We start from the raw sequence: 15,483 nt of genomic DNA, 5'->3' as shown, positions 1-15,483 counted from the left end.
CATGACACCTTTAATATGAATATGACTTCACCGAAGCTAGAACGGCCATTTAAACTTTTAAGAAGGTAGTACAGTAGTAGTAGGGGACGAGTAAAATCTGCCTGCCTGCCTCCCATGTAGCATAACCTTCACTTTGACCTTAACCTTGAGGCAGGCAGTGTAATTTAAGGACTCAGGTTTATATAGTTAGCAAAATACATAATTTCTTTTAAATTTGTGTTGTGTTCTTACTCGTAATACAAACCTTTAACAGGAGGGAGGAGGTCCCTATAACCAATCTGGCTGATTTAACCCAGGAAATGACAATGAGCTTTGGTCATGGTTAAGGGAAAAAGCAAAAGTAATGTCTCTTATAAACCTTGTAACAACCTGAAATGATGATGTTGCAGGTGTTAGGCTAGGTCCTTATCAGGAGAATGGTAGGTGTTTGTGGAAGAACCTATATCTATAAGGATATGGTGTCTTGAATGTTATGATCATTATGAGAAATGGGCTACAATAGATTTCGTTCATCCTTCCCCTTGTCTGGGAGGAGGGGGGGAGATATTTCAATACAGAACTTGTCTGTATAAAAAAATTACTTGGTCATGGAGCACGCTTGCATCTAGCTTCCGATCCAGTGTATAAAAGAGCGATTGCTTCACCCAAAAGAAGAGTAAAAAGACAAAGAGAATGGCCAGACATTATACCTCTCCTTGACTAATGTTGCAGCCACTATCTTAGAAGAGATTCTCTTGGTCCCGTAAGGGTGCTAGGTTCGCAACAGCTCTTGTTCAGTAGCTACCACAGGACCAAGGACAAGGTTATCCAGGGACCTGTGGGTAAACTTCCATGAGTACTAGACTCCCACCTTTAGGACTAGTGCCCCTATTAGTGTCTAGCAGAACATGCCTCTTGTTGGAATGGATCTTGCGTACAGCTATATCATGTTATCAGATGCTATGTGCCAATCTGATCCATCTATTTGGGGATGGGTAGGTACTGCTTGTCCAATTACAGCGATTCTACGGAACTGTAGCCCTTTGCTTATAGATGTAAGTCACGAAGGTGTAGTTTTTTTTTTTTTTTTTGCTACTGAGTGACTTATTTAACCTTGTTGGAAAGAGCAATAGCATTGCTTTGACTTCCTAAAAGCTGCTGTTTATTATTGTGAACCATCTCCCAGAGGTGTTCATGAACTCCAGGTGGGTTCCACCCTCCTTGGATTCATCTGCGAATGGCATGATCCCTGGAGGTGGAGTTCGACTGGAACTCCCCTAAAGAGGATACTCTCAATCACCCACTGAGTCTATTCATTCCATGTTTCCTATTCTACTGAAATCAGACAGAAGGGAAATTGCTGGCTGCTTACCAGTGATACTTCCAAAGACCCTGGAGCAATCACTGGTGTAGAAGCCCGTGCAGAACAAGTTCTTCAATGATGACTTAAGTAAGTCTCATGATACGTTGTTACCATTCAACAGGAAGTTTTTGGTCAAGCGAGCATGGCTGTGCTACCTTCCTCCGATTGCTGAAACATTTGTTATCCGTATAATCCAGTCCTCTTTCCCTGGTTGTTCATACAGCTGGTTATCAATTTAAGACAATTCTCATATCATGGCAAATGGAGGCCAACTGTCTAAGGTTTTGGAGCATTGCCTCCTGAAGAGAGACAACCCAAACCAATTGTTGAAAAAAAAAGCCCTAAAAAGTGGGTCTCTATCAACTAGGTACCAGAAATGTGAACATGAAAACTCAAGAAGTACAGCCACATAACTCCACTCCAGAAAAGGCCGCGATTTACAGTCATAACAAAGGGATGATTGCAAAGAGTCATGCCCCCTACAAAAAGGTCAGGTTGGACATAAACCTGCCATTCTTAACAGCTTTACTTGGTCAAAACTGTATATCCTTACACTTTTTCATTTATTGTGAAATAAGAAAAAGAAAGAATTAATAGCCAGAAATTTGATAGACCAAGAGTACATCTGTACTGCTTACAGCAGAAGTCGAAGGTGCTAGTCTTGATGACTAACAGGTGGGTGAGGCTTCCTAGCACTACCTATGGGTAGTTATAACTATCTCGTTATGTTTTAATGGCCGTTCCAGCTTTGCTCAAATCATACTGCCATTAAAAGACAATGGTTTGTATTCAAGTAGGAACAAATCTAAATTGAGCATGTTAGAAAAATTCCAAATTCTTTTTTATAACTTGAACATGTTTATCTTTGTCAAATCTTTCAGAATTATTCATAAAATGTTTTAAGACTTTTTTTCATATGCCTTATATACAACAGACTGTTAATGTTTAACTTTACTGGTCTTATTCTTCATTTTTTTGCTTCCAGGTAATTATACTGTGTAATACAATTCATAAATTGAGCTTTTCACAGATAAAACAAAGCTAATAAAATTCTCTTCACAGAAAAAAAAAAAATAGTTCCTTTGATAATACATCCTTTCAATTTCATAACTTATTTTGAGGAACTAACTGAAAATTACATTCAGCCCGTGTCCACAGACTGTGGCAGGAGGGAAAAAAAATAAGCAAAGAGTTGGTTGTAACTCGAGTAGTCGCTTAACAAGTTAGCTGGTAATAGAAGAATACCTGTACTTGCAATAAGCTATAGTTATGCTTAATTTCTTGATTATAAAATCTTAATAGTATTTATTTACACACTACGACCAATTCCCATTTGTGTAATTATGCCCTAAATTACTCATAGATAATTCTAAATATTGTAGTATTACATACCTGTTCCCTGGTGCTTCCTGGCCATCCATATCTATCATCTTTGGCCCAACTCGTGCATAATCTGGTCCCCCAAGTTCTGTGATGCGCACCTCCCAGTGACCCTTTTCACGTAAAAGTTTGTTGATCTCATCATTGAGATCTCGTATTCGAAACTCTCCCAAGCCAGCTGTAATGAAGAGATTCAAGGAAAACTTTATATTTCATCTATAAATTGAGACCGAAAACAAATTCCAGTAAAGTACACGTACAGTATAATAATAGCCTTTTTTACGTAGGTTCAATATAATCAATTCTGACTTTATGTCAATCATCATTAAGTATTAAATGTTAAAAATCTATTAAACAATTTATATTTCTTATAATCATACAAACTTGACACCTTTAATAGGAATATCACTTCAGCAAAGCTGGAACAGCTGTTAAGCTTTTTAACATGGCAAACATGGTGCTACCTTCACTTTGACCTCTGACATAGGACTTGTACAAAGGTTGATGGGGAAAAGTAACTCGGTCTCAGGATTTTATGGTTAGAAAAAAAAAATACAAATTGAATAAAAAATTAGTGTTATATTCCTTTAAGTAATACAAACCTTTGACCTTTAATAAGATACAAAAGTACCGATAACCAAACTGGTTGGTTTACGGACCTGAGAAGTGTCAATGTACAATGCTCCTCAAAAGGGGAGTAAGAACTGACTCCTATCAACCTCCTAGCTACCTGAGCATGAAGATATCGCAGGTGTTAGTCTAGGTCTGCACCAGGGACTGGTTAATGGTCACTGAAAAATCTATATCAACAAGGATATGAGTTTCTGAATATATGAACATTATATGAAAAATATATGTGCATACATTCTACCCATCCTTCCCCTCAAACAGAAAGATGGGAGATACTACAATAAATTTTATTAATAATTGTGTCTGGCTAGACTTTTAGAGGTGGCCTTAATAAATTCAGGATACAGTATATATATATATATATATATATATATATATATATATATATATATATATATATATATATATATACAGTATATATATATATATATATATATATATATATATATATATATATATATGTATGTATATATGTATATATGTGTATGTATATATGTATATATGTATATACATGTATGTATGTATGTATGTATATATATATATATATATATATATATATATATATATATATATATATATATATATATATATATATATATATATATATATGTATATATATATATATATATATATATATATATATATATATATATATGTATATATATATATATATATATATATATATATATATATATATATATATATATAATATATACAGTGAGCCCTCGTTTATCGCGGTAGATAGGTTCCAGACCCGACCGCGATAGGTGAAAATCCGCGAAGTAGTGACACCAAATTTACGTATTTATTTAACATGTATATTCAGACTTTTAAAACGTTCCCTTGAACGTAGTACTGTTAACAAACTACCCTTTAATGTACAGAACACTTAATGCATGTACTACAGTAACCTAAACTAAAACAGGCACAAATATTAAAGGCGATTTTATATCATGCGTTTCCTAAACACGCCAAAAAGCACGATAAAAAATGGCAACCAATGTTTTGTTTACGTTTATCTCTGATCATAATGAAGAAACAAACGCATTTACACATCTGTGTATAGGTTAGTTTTTGCATCGATTATATTGATTATTCAGTACAGTATGTTGATTTTGTTATTACCAATGTTTTACTTAATATTTCTTAGGACTTCCAAATGAAATGTTTTTCTTTAAGACGCTGCCTGAAACGACTGCGTCATAAAGTACGCTCAGTAAACAACCACGCTCAGTAAACAAACGAAGGCATTTAACGCGCATGATGAAAGTGATAAATAAAGATATTACAGTAAAAGCTTTTAGAAAATGTGTTATTACAAATATTATTTACCATATCTATATAAAATCATACATACGTAGCAAAGCAGGAAAACAATTTACGAGAGAGAGAGAGAGAGAGAGAGAGAGAGAGAGAGAGAGAGAGAGAGAGAGAGAGAGAGAGAGAGAGAGAGTTGTTTTACATACGTAAATGTAAATTTAAAAAAAAAAAAAATAGCCCCATTTCATATAAAATAGGTTATTACAAATATTTTACTTTATCATATTACAGTGATCTGTATAATACTGTACTGTAAAGTTCAGTACAGTATGTTGTTGTTATAGTCGTGGCGATGAAATTCTCACGGAACAAAAACAGGCATTCGATTACAACAGCTGATTCTCTCTCTCTCTCTCTCTCTCTCTCTCTCTCTCTCTCTCTCTCTCTCTCTCTCTCTCTCTCTCTCTTCGTGCTATACAATACTTACATTTAGATGAAGAAACTAAAATTAGTTTTCTTAGTGTCAATTAAATACGAAACGAAAAAATTATGCCGAGTCTACATCCATTTCAATCATAGCTAAAAATACGGCATCCGATTTCATCAGCAAACCACTATTTTTGGGGAAACATCATTTTATTCTAGAAAATTGCTACTCTTTAAATAGTTAATTGCACATTAAGAAAGCGTGTACTTTTGTTTTTAAATTTCGGGTGTGTTTTAAAAATAGAGTATTGTTGACTTCTTTTTGTTTTACTTTTGGCTGTGATTAGATCAGCTGACATCTAGCTGCCGCTCTTGAGAGTGTACGAATACACTAACAAAGTATCGTTTATACCATTTCTTAACTTATTCAAACCGTCTACAGTATACAGTTGATATTACATAAGCACCAATGTGTTATAACCTATCAAATTTTTTTGTTTATTACATTTAAACCCCCCCCTCTCTCTCTCTCTCTCTCTTCGTGCTATACAATACTTACATTTAGATGAAGAAACTAAAATTAGTTTTCTTAGTGTCAATTAAATACGAAACGAAAAAATTATGCCGAGTCTACATCCATTTCAATCATAGCTAAAAATACGGCATCCGATTTCATCAGCAAACCACTATTTTTGGGGAAACATCATTTTATTCTAGAAAATTGCTACTCTTTAAATAGTTAATTGCACATTAAGAAAGCGTGTACTTTTGTTTTTAAATTTCGGGTGTGTTTTAAAAATAGAGTATTGTTGACTTCTTTTTGTTTTACTTTTGGCTGTGATTAGATCAGCTGACATCTAGCTGCCGCTCTTGAGAGTGTACGAATACACTGACAAAGTATCGTTTATACCATTTCTTAACTTATTCAAACCGTCTACAGTATACAGTTGATATTACATAAGCACCAATGTGCTATAACCTATCAAATTTTTTTGTTTATTACATTTAAACCTCTCTCTCTCTCTCTCTCTCTCTCTCTCTCTCTCTCTCTCTCTCTCTCTCTCTCTCTCTCTCTCTCTCTCTAACAAATGATATCTTTGTTGCTCCTCAAAGTTTCATTTATATTGAAAATCAATCATGATTCAATTTTCCTTACTTTCTCCAATCTCGCACCATCGGTCACATTGCGGTATTTTCGAAATTTCCGGAAAATCCGCGATATATGTATACTGTATACATGCGTTATGAAAAAAATCCGCGAAGTGGTGAATCCGCGATGGTTGAACCGCGAAGTAGCGAGGGATCACTGTATACATGTGGTTTGGCCTAGAAAACAAGCTTGTTGCATATGCAGTTGATGCTACTCTCTTTGCATCAATTTCATCCCCTGAATGTAGACCTGGGGTTGGTTAATCCCTTAATAGAGATTTAGCTAAAATTAGTGCATGGTGCAAATTATGAGGTATGAAGTTGAATCCTAACAAAACTCAAAGTATGATTGTAAGTAGGTCAAGGACGGTGGCTCCTCAACATCCTGATCTCAGTATTGATAATGTTTCTTTAAATTTGTATGACTCTTTCAAAATTTTAGGTGTGATTCTCAACAGCAAATTTACTTTTGAGAAACATTTAAGGTCTGTGTCTTCTTCAATTGCACAAAAAACTGGCCTATTGAGAAAGTCTTTCAAGATTTTCGGTGATCAATCTATTCTGAAGAAGTGTTTTAATTCTTTCATTCTACCTTGTTTTGAGTATTGTTCTCCTGTCTGGTCTTCAGCTGCTGATTCTCATCTTAATTTGTTGGACAGAAACTTACAGTCTATTAAATTTCTTATTCCTGATCTAGATATTAATCTCTGGCACCGTCGTTCAATTAGTTCATTATGCATATTGCATAAGATTTTTCATAACTCTGACCATCCTTTACATTCAGATCTCCCTGGACAATTCTATCCTGTTCGTAATACTAGGCAAGCAGTTAATTCTAATAGCCAGGCCTTCTCCATCCTGAGGCTCAATACTACGCAGTATTCTAGAAGTTTTATTCCAGCTGTTACCAAGTTGTGGAATGATCTTCCTAATCGGGTAGTTGAATCAGTAGAACTTCAAAAGTTCAAAGTTGGAGCAAATGCTTTTTTGTTGACGAGGTCTCACTTACAACTGAGGGCAGGTAAATTCATAACTACGAATGAGTAGAGAAAGCTCTAGCGATGAAGAAATGTCCACTCCTTTGAGCCTGAACGCTAGACTTAAGGCTGAGCGATAGCCTTTCACTGCCGAGACTGAAAGTCGCATTTCTTCACGCAAATACACGAGAAACTTCGCTATTGTTGGAATAGTGGCATCGAGTGGAGAGATACCCCTTCCATGACACCAACCACAGAAAACTTTTCACTTTCCCTGGTAGACTGCTGCCGAAGACTTTCACAGGTGTCCAGACATCATGAGAGCAACTTGTAGCGAAAATCCTCTCTCAGAGAGATGCTGGATTGTCTCAAGGCGTGAAGTCGTAGTGAACCTACGGCTTTGTGGAAGATGTTGACATGTGGTTGTTTGAGTAGATTGTGTCGTGGAGGGAGTTCTCTTGGTAGCTCTGTTAGGAGTTGCAGAAGGTCCGGGAACCATTCCACGTGATGCCATAGCGGGGCTATGAGGGTCATTGAAAGATTGACCGATGTTTTGGTCTTGTTGAGTACCCTCCTCATCAGACAGAACGGGGAAGAGGCGTAAACGTCGATGTTGTCCCATCGTTGTTGGAAAGCATCTTGCCAGAGAGCCTTGGGGTCTGGGACTGGGGAACAGTACAGCGGGAGCCTGAAGTTCAGGGCCGCTGCGAAAAGGTCCACAGTCAGAGAACCCCACAAAGTCAGGACTTAGCCAACGTTGGCTACTAGATGATCCAAAGACCACTCGGTACTCACTATCTGACATGCTCTGCTCAGATTGTCGGCGAGCACATTCCTTTTGCCTGGAATGAAGCGTGCCAGTAGTGGTATCGAGTGGATTTCGGACCATCTCAGTATCTCTACTGCTAGATGGGATAGTTGCTGCGAAAAAGTACCTCCTTGTTTGTTGATGTAGGCCACTACTGTGGTGTTGTCGCTCATCACCACCACAGAGTGACTTGCCAGGTACTGTTGGAAATGTTGAAGGGCCAGAAAGACAGCCTTCATCTCTAGGAGATTTATATGGAGGTACTTTTCTGACTGAGGTCGTGTGGTGCAGCACGTGCCCCCCCCCCCCCCCCCCCCCCCCCCCCCGTTTTTGAAGCGTCCGAAAACCGCATGAAATCCGGGGGGAGGACGAGAAGGTCCACTCCTTTTCGTAGGTTCTCGTCTACCACCCACCACTGGAGATCCGTCAGTTTTCCGCAGGTCCCATGGGGATCTGGATGTCCGGGGAGTCGTATGCTTAATTCCACCGGGACTTGAGTCGCCACTGGAGGGATCTCATCCTGAGGCGACCGTTGGGAACTAGACGAGCCAGCGATGAAAGGTGACCGAGGAGACGTAACCACGATTGGGCTGGAAGTTCTTCTCGTCTCAGAAAATGTCTTGCAACCTTCCTCAGCCTTGCTATCCTGTCGTCTGATGGGAAGGCTTTGTGGAGACTGGTGTCTATAATCATGCCTAGGTATACCAGTCTTTGAGTGGGAAGCAGTGAGGACTTCTCGTGATTTACCACGATCCCCAGATCTTGGAAAAGTCTCAAAAGTTTGTCTCGGTGTTGAAGAAGGGATGACACCGAGTCTGCTAGGATTAACCAGTCGTCCAGATAACGGAGGAGACGGATACCAATCCTGTGTGCCCAAGATGATACTAGGGTGAACACTCTGTTGAAGACTTGTGGTGCTGTGGAGAGACTGAAGCACAGCACCTTGAACTGGTACTTTCTGATGTCTAGGCTGAATCTTAAGTACTTCCTTGAAGACGGATGGACTGGGATCTGGAAGTACGCGTCCTTAAGGTCCAGTGTGCATTTGAAGTCTTGCGGTCTTACTGCTAGTCTGACCGTGTCCGCCGTCTCCATGCTGAACGGAGTTTGTTTGACGAACTTGTTCAGAGCTGAGAGGTCGATGACTGGTCTCCAGCCTCCATACACCTTCTTTACAAGAAAGAGTCGACAGAAGAAGCCTGGAGATTCGTCGAGGACCTCTTGGAGAGCGCCCTTCTTCAGCAGGGTCTGGACTTCTGTCCGAAGGACTTGCCCCCTTGCCGATCCCATGGCAAAGGAGCTCAATGACACTGGATTCGTCGTCAGGGGAGGTAGAGATGTTATGAACGGGACGCGATATCCTAGACTGATCACGAAGATAGTCTAAGAATCACCCCCGAGTTGCCTCCACCTGTTTGAGCAACTTTGTAGGCATCCCCCCCACTGGTGGACATGCAGGGGGACTGCCTATCCTAGCATTTGCGGCCTCGGCTGCTTCCTCTAGGATTCTTGCCTCCCCTGGAGGACTTTTTGCCTTTCCTTTCTTTGACAGGAAAGGGCTTAGACACCACGGTCTTCGCTGCAGTCGTCGTTCTAGCGGTCTTGACTGGACGGGACTGCTGTGGTGCTGGAGGCTTATAGGGCTTGGATGTTAAAACCCTATGAAGAAGGGAGTCTTGATGAGACTTCCTCCACCTCTCAGCGGCATGTTCCACATCCTTAGGCTCGAACAAGATGGATCCCTCAAGAGAGGAATGTCTTAGCCTATTGATCTCGGTGCTAGGGACCTTCTGATGGAATCTCTCAGCTACTGCATCCCGACGTTTCAGAATGGTATTTGCCCACAAGTTCGAGACTTGGTGGGCCAGAAACTCGATCATGCGAGTAACTGAGAGAAGAAAGGTCTCCATAGCCTTTCTGGTACGTTCTCTGGAGAAATCCTCAGAACGTATCAGGATACCTAAGGTCCCTAACCAGATATCGATGCATAGCACACTTCGCAACTTTCTCTTGGTTAAGGATCTCGGTCGCTGAGAATGAGACCTGCCGGTTGGAGAGTCTCTCAAGAGGGACTCCCCTGGTAAGCTCTTCCAGCGAGTGGTGAAGAGGAAGAGCTAAACAAGGCTCCTTAGGGATCTCAAAGTACCTCCTCTACTGTACGCGAGGAGGTGGGAGGAGCTTGTTGGTGGCACTGGAACGGTTGGAGGAGGACATCTCGGAGAGCTGTAGAGAGATCTTGTCCCTGGTACTCTTAACCCCTTAAGACCAGGGCAGTGCTGCACTGGTCTTGGAAGGTTTCTGAGTACCAAAGACAGTCAAAGACCGTGTCCTTGCCCTCCCGAGGAGAGATCTCTGGGTCAGAAAACCCGTTGAGAGCCCTCATTAGAGTCAGAACTTGCCAAAATGCATGTTCTGACTCTTGCTGGTCTCCTCCTTATGTAGGACTTGCAGCGAAGTCTCCTTCTGTCCCCAAAGGCTCTTCTTGGGGAGTCGCGGACGTTTTCTGAGTGGCTAGCTGGCTCTATCCTAGTCCTAGTAGAGGACTTTGGCAATGTTTTGGAGTCCTTAGATTCCTTCCTGGGAAGGATGTAGGACTCCAACATTGACGAGGATGGCATGTTCCTTTCAATCCCCACCTGAGAAGACATTTCGGCGCGAGGAGAGGTTTCCCTCATTGGTGCGATGGGGGAAAGTCTCTCCTCGCGTGATTCCCCTGGGGACAGGAAATCTTCGTCCAAAAGGGAAGGAGAGATCGTCAGGGGGAAAGAAGGAACCTGCCTTGAAGGTCTACATGGAGTCAGTTTCGCCCTTGGAGAAGTTACCGCGTCTGGAACTCCTCTTTTTCTCTTCAAAGGGGTAAAAGCAGCAATGGAACTGTGCCCTAATTCAGAGAAGACAGGCTTGAAAGCCTGTGTTACGGCTCTGATCAGTGCACTGAACCAGGGCTGTTGGCTGACAGACGCGCTGTCAGACATACCCCTTGAAGGGATAGGAATTGAAGGATCCCTGGGAGGAGTTCTCATCATTGGTGGGTTCGTCTGAAATGGCTTTGGGGTCCTGGACACCTCTACATGTTTCCCTTCTCCCACAATGCGCGGTGGTATGCGCTTGCGGGGAGGGGAATGAGGCGATGGCGACCTTGCCGTGCATAGTTCAGCAGTCTCGCGCGCGGGAGGATATTAACGCTCGCGCGAGGGAGAGTAATGGTGCTCGCGCGAGGGAGAATACCGGGACTCGTGCGCGGGAGACTGCTGGCGCGCCGGAGACTGATGGCACACAAGAGTGCTTGCGGGAGACTGTTGGCGCACAGGAGCGCTTGCGGGAGACTGTTGGCGCGCACGCGCTCGCGCAGGATCAAGGCGTTGAGTGCGCGGGCGCGAGTTCGCGCGTGCCTGTACCAGTCGTAAGGCGCGCGCAGAAGAAAGATCCCTAGCGTGCGGGCGCGCAGTTGAAGCCTGTGATGCTCGTGGGTGCACGACAGAATGTGGGCGCGAATCCGTAGGAGAGGATAGGCTAGTGCGCGCGGGGCGCGAGCGCATATCCACGCAGATGCGTGCGGGAGAAGGCTGGCGCGATGGTACAGTATTATTGAAAGATTGACCGATGTTTTGGTCTTGTTGATTGATTGATTGATTGATTTAAAGTTTTCAGGCATCCTGACATTGGTCTTGTTGAGTACCCTCCTCATCAGACAGAACGGGGAAGAGGCGTAAACGTCGATGGAAAGCATCTTGCCAGAGAGCCTTGGGGTCTGGGACTGGGGAACAGTACAGCGGGAGCCTGAAGTTCAGGGCCGTTGCGAAAAGGTCCACAGTCAGAGAACCCCACAAAGTCAGGACTTAGCCAACGTTGGCTACTAGATTCGGTACTCACTATCTGAGATGCTCTGCTCAGATTGTCGGCGAGCACATTCCTTTTGCCTGGAATGAAGCGTGCCAGTAGTGGTATCGAGTGGATTTCGGACCATCTCAGTATCTCTACTGCTAGATGGGATAGTTGCTGCGAAAAAGTACCTCCTTGTTTGTTGATGTAGGCCACTACTGTGGTGTTGTCGCTCATCACCACCACAGAGTGACTTGCCAGGTACTGTTGGAAATGTTGAAGGGCCAGAGAGACGGCCTTCATCTCTAGGAGATTTATATGGAGGTACTTTTCTGACACTCACCAGAGGCCTGAGGTCGTGTGGTGCAGCACGTGGGCGCCCCCCCCCCCCCCCCCCGGCGAGTGGGAGAAGTCAGTTTAGTTGACTTCCCAGTAGCGCCCAGATCAGTAGATCATTGGCTGGGTGTGAGCGCTGGCGTGAGGGAGAGCGCTGGCGCGTAGGAGATCGCTGGCGTGCAGGAGAGCGCTGGCGCGTAGGAGAGCGCTGGCACGTAGGAGAGCACTGGCGCGCAGGAGGTTGACAGCACGCAGGCGAGAGTTGGCGCGCAGCTGGGCGTGGGCCCGTAGGCTTAGGCTCAGGCAAGGCCTGGCGCACAGGAGAACGTGGGCGCATATGTGCGTGAGGGCGTGCATAGCGCATAGTGGAGCTGTGCTCCTGTTGAGACGTTTGTGCGTGTTGGCGCATACGCCCTTGATGCCCTGTGTTAGGGTTTATTGATGGGGCCTGACGAGCTACTAGAGCGCGTTCGTCAGGTTTCGTTGGCGCATAGCGCGTATCTGGGTAGCGCGCCTTAGCGTGATCAGATGAAACCTTGTTAGGTTTATGCAGGAAAGGTGACGGCAGGACGGCAGGTCGGCAGGTCTGTCGGGTGGAAGGTCGACGTGTCCATTAAAAGGACGACCTTCCACCGAAGGAAATCGCGAACGATCTGCAGAAAGGTCCAGGACCAATGCAGGAACAGTGATCGGCGATTGTTGTCGAGGCTTCTCTGCGGGGGACTGCATCGAAGATGTTGAACCGAAGAGGCGCCTCCTCACTGCAAGTGAAGGAAGGCCTCTTTGGCGAAGAGGAAGGCGAGCCTTGCGACGAATGCGCCCTCTGGGGGCCATAGGGTCAACGAGCTGACCTTCTGCAGTCCTCCGAAGAGGAGTCTCTATAAGTGAACTCCCCGAGGGGAAGAAACACTAGCAGGAGAGACTGACGTTGGACTTAGTCTCTCCCTCGTAGGCTGAACAGAGATGGGAGAAACTAAGCCGTCAGCTACCGTAGGGTTTGAAGAGGCAGAGGTGATGGGTGATACCGCATAAGATACCTCTGACATCACAACGTCGACAAGAGACAGAGGATCAACCTCTGTCGGTGACGGCGATTGCTTGACAACGGCACCCAATCAGATGTAGTTAAGCAAAACCTCCTTGGAGGGCGAACCTGTAAGCCACAAGGAGAACTAAAGCTGAAGAAGGGGGGTTAGTGATATATCCTCCCCCGGGGGGAGAGGTGGAGCTGCTTCGCTAGGGGAAGCAACGTCATCTCTCGAGCCCCGAGTTTGGTAAACAGTACATCGGTCTACGCTACCACTCGACGCTCCCTCGAAAGAGACCGACCAAGTGGGAGCTTCGGAGGAGGTTTGGGCAACGGAAGAGGCCTTGGGTTTTTCTCCTTTCAAAGATACCTTCGAAGGAGAAGTATCCCGTTTGGACTTCTTCTTCCGTCGTCATGAAAACATCTCCCACTGGGAGGTAGACCACTCCCTACACTCACTACACCTGTTGTTGCTATTACACCATTGGCCCCTACAAGAAGGACAAAGGGCGTGAGGATCGGTCTCGACCGCCGACATGAATGTTCCACAGGGCCGGTCGAAAACCCAGGGCAGGTGCGCATAATCGCACAGGCCAACTGCACAAACAGAACTAAAAAAAGAAAAGACAAAAGCATTAAATGGCTGCTAAATGACGGCGAGGATGAGAGCGGACACGTCCGACTACCATCCGAGCCGAGAGCAAAGGGAGCTCAAGCACAAGTGTGTGAGGAGAGGGGGGTAGCAAGCTACCCTACCCTACCCCCGCTAACTAGCGGTGTGGGTAGTAAACCCTCATTAAAAATTAATGGCTCGTCATTTCAGCTACGCCGAAAGTAATACCCCTATTAAATAGCGTGGTTTGTATTCCACTTACGGAACAAAAAAGAATTAGCAGCCAAGACAGACACACAGCAGAGTACATGTGTACACAGTTGCATCTGAAATCAAAGTGAAGGCAGCTCTACTAGGTATACCTTGTCAAAATGTCAAATGGGCATTTCAGCTTCTCCAATGTCATACTTCTATTAAAGGTCAATGGTTTGTAGTTACATGTAGGAACAAAATTGAAAATTACAACTTACCATTTTGAATTTGAGAAACCTTCCTGGCAATTTCAGAAATTACTTGATTTCTCCATTTTTCAGCCTCACGCAAATCCTCACACTCGGAAGCTAAGAAAGGACGTCTTGTTCTCTGTTGTTGGCCGCCTCCCTCTTGTGCAGCACGCCAACGAGCTAATGTTGTCCTGAAATTCAATGTTTTTCATACTAAAACAATCATGTATCTGTACAGTTTTCTTCATCTTACAACTAAATTAAAAAACTGAATAGTATATTCAGAGACTTCAGCATTTTATCAAGCGCCGTATTTCCCATGTCATAAGACGCACCTTTTTTTTTCCTTAAAAAATTACCCCAAAAATCACCACATGCCTTAACACTATGATAAAGTTGTATAGGGGATTTTCACAACCCTCAAACACCCCAGTAATGACATAAAAACATTCACACTCACCAGACATAAAATATAAGCCTACATTTATCATTCATTTGTGATCAAATAAGTTTTTGGGCTCGAGCCATGTCGTCCTGATGGAAGTTCCTCTAAGGCAGCTTTCTACTTGGGATATTTCTTGCAAGTGATATACCAGAGAATTTTACCTGTAGAGGTATCACATGGTTACTACCCCTGGAGCAAATATCCTAAAAGATACTGTGTATGTAACAGGGACGTGTTTACAATAACCACGGCTATCCTTCTCTGAATAGAGTTAGGCTTGTCTCAAAGGATATGGGATAGGGTTGGATACATGGGAGAGCCGTTACAACTCCGATCCCAGTGTGTTACTGTAAATGTATTCACTGGTTCTCCATTCCTTCTTGCAGCACCATCTTGATTGCCTTGCTTTGAGAGTTTTCCGCTTGTTTTACAATTTTTTTATGCATTTTTGGAATTATGGCTGCTTCTGCTTTTTCTGCATTGGTTAAGTTGCGTACCTTCCCCTTTTTTGGTGGAGAATTTCACAGCTCCCCCTTGGTTTTTGCGCGATGCATCCGTTTTTTGTCTCACTACCGCTGCATGGCTGAAGCCGGAAGCTCATATTTTTAAATTAATCAGCTAGCCTTGTTGAAGTGTGTTGCATATATACTTTTACAATTGTGGTATCATTCTTAGGTTAAACATTTGCTTTATTGCATGCTTGTCTTACCTGGTCTATGGCCTAGGCTAACTACTTTATTTACCCCTAGTCTTTGGCCTAGGTTATCTAATGTTTCTATCCAAAACCCTCCCATTCTTGCCATGTAACCACACGAGTCTCATGAC

At 43.3% G+C, this 15,483-nt stretch overlaps 1 protein-coding gene across 1 annotated transcript in view; it reads right to left on the bottom strand.

Annotated features, from left to right (window-relative positions):
* LOC137654533 (pre-mRNA-splicing factor ISY1 homolog) overlaps window positions 1-15,483 on the bottom strand; it is a 135,936-nt gene that overhangs the window by 63,224 nt on the left and 57,229 nt on the right. The window contains exons 3-4 of the mRNA XM_068388244.1: window positions 14,241-14,404; window positions 2,735-2,900 (exon numbers count right to left, since the gene is read on the bottom strand). Coding sequence (XP_068244345.1) covers window positions 2,735-2,900; window positions 14,241-14,404 — 330 coding nt within the window. The remainder of the gene's footprint in view (window positions 1-2,734; window positions 2,901-14,240; window positions 14,405-15,483) is intronic.

The sequence above is a fragment of the Palaemon carinicauda genome, chromosome 15, assembly GCF_036898095.1.
Source record: "Palaemon carinicauda isolate YSFRI2023 chromosome 15, ASM3689809v2, whole genome shotgun sequence".
Classification (NCBI taxonomy): Eukaryota; Metazoa; Arthropoda; class Malacostraca; order Decapoda; family Palaemonidae; genus Palaemon; species Palaemon carinicauda.
The sequence above is the reverse complement of the archived record's forward strand: the minus strand, read 5'-3'. Positions and strand labels throughout refer to the sequence as shown.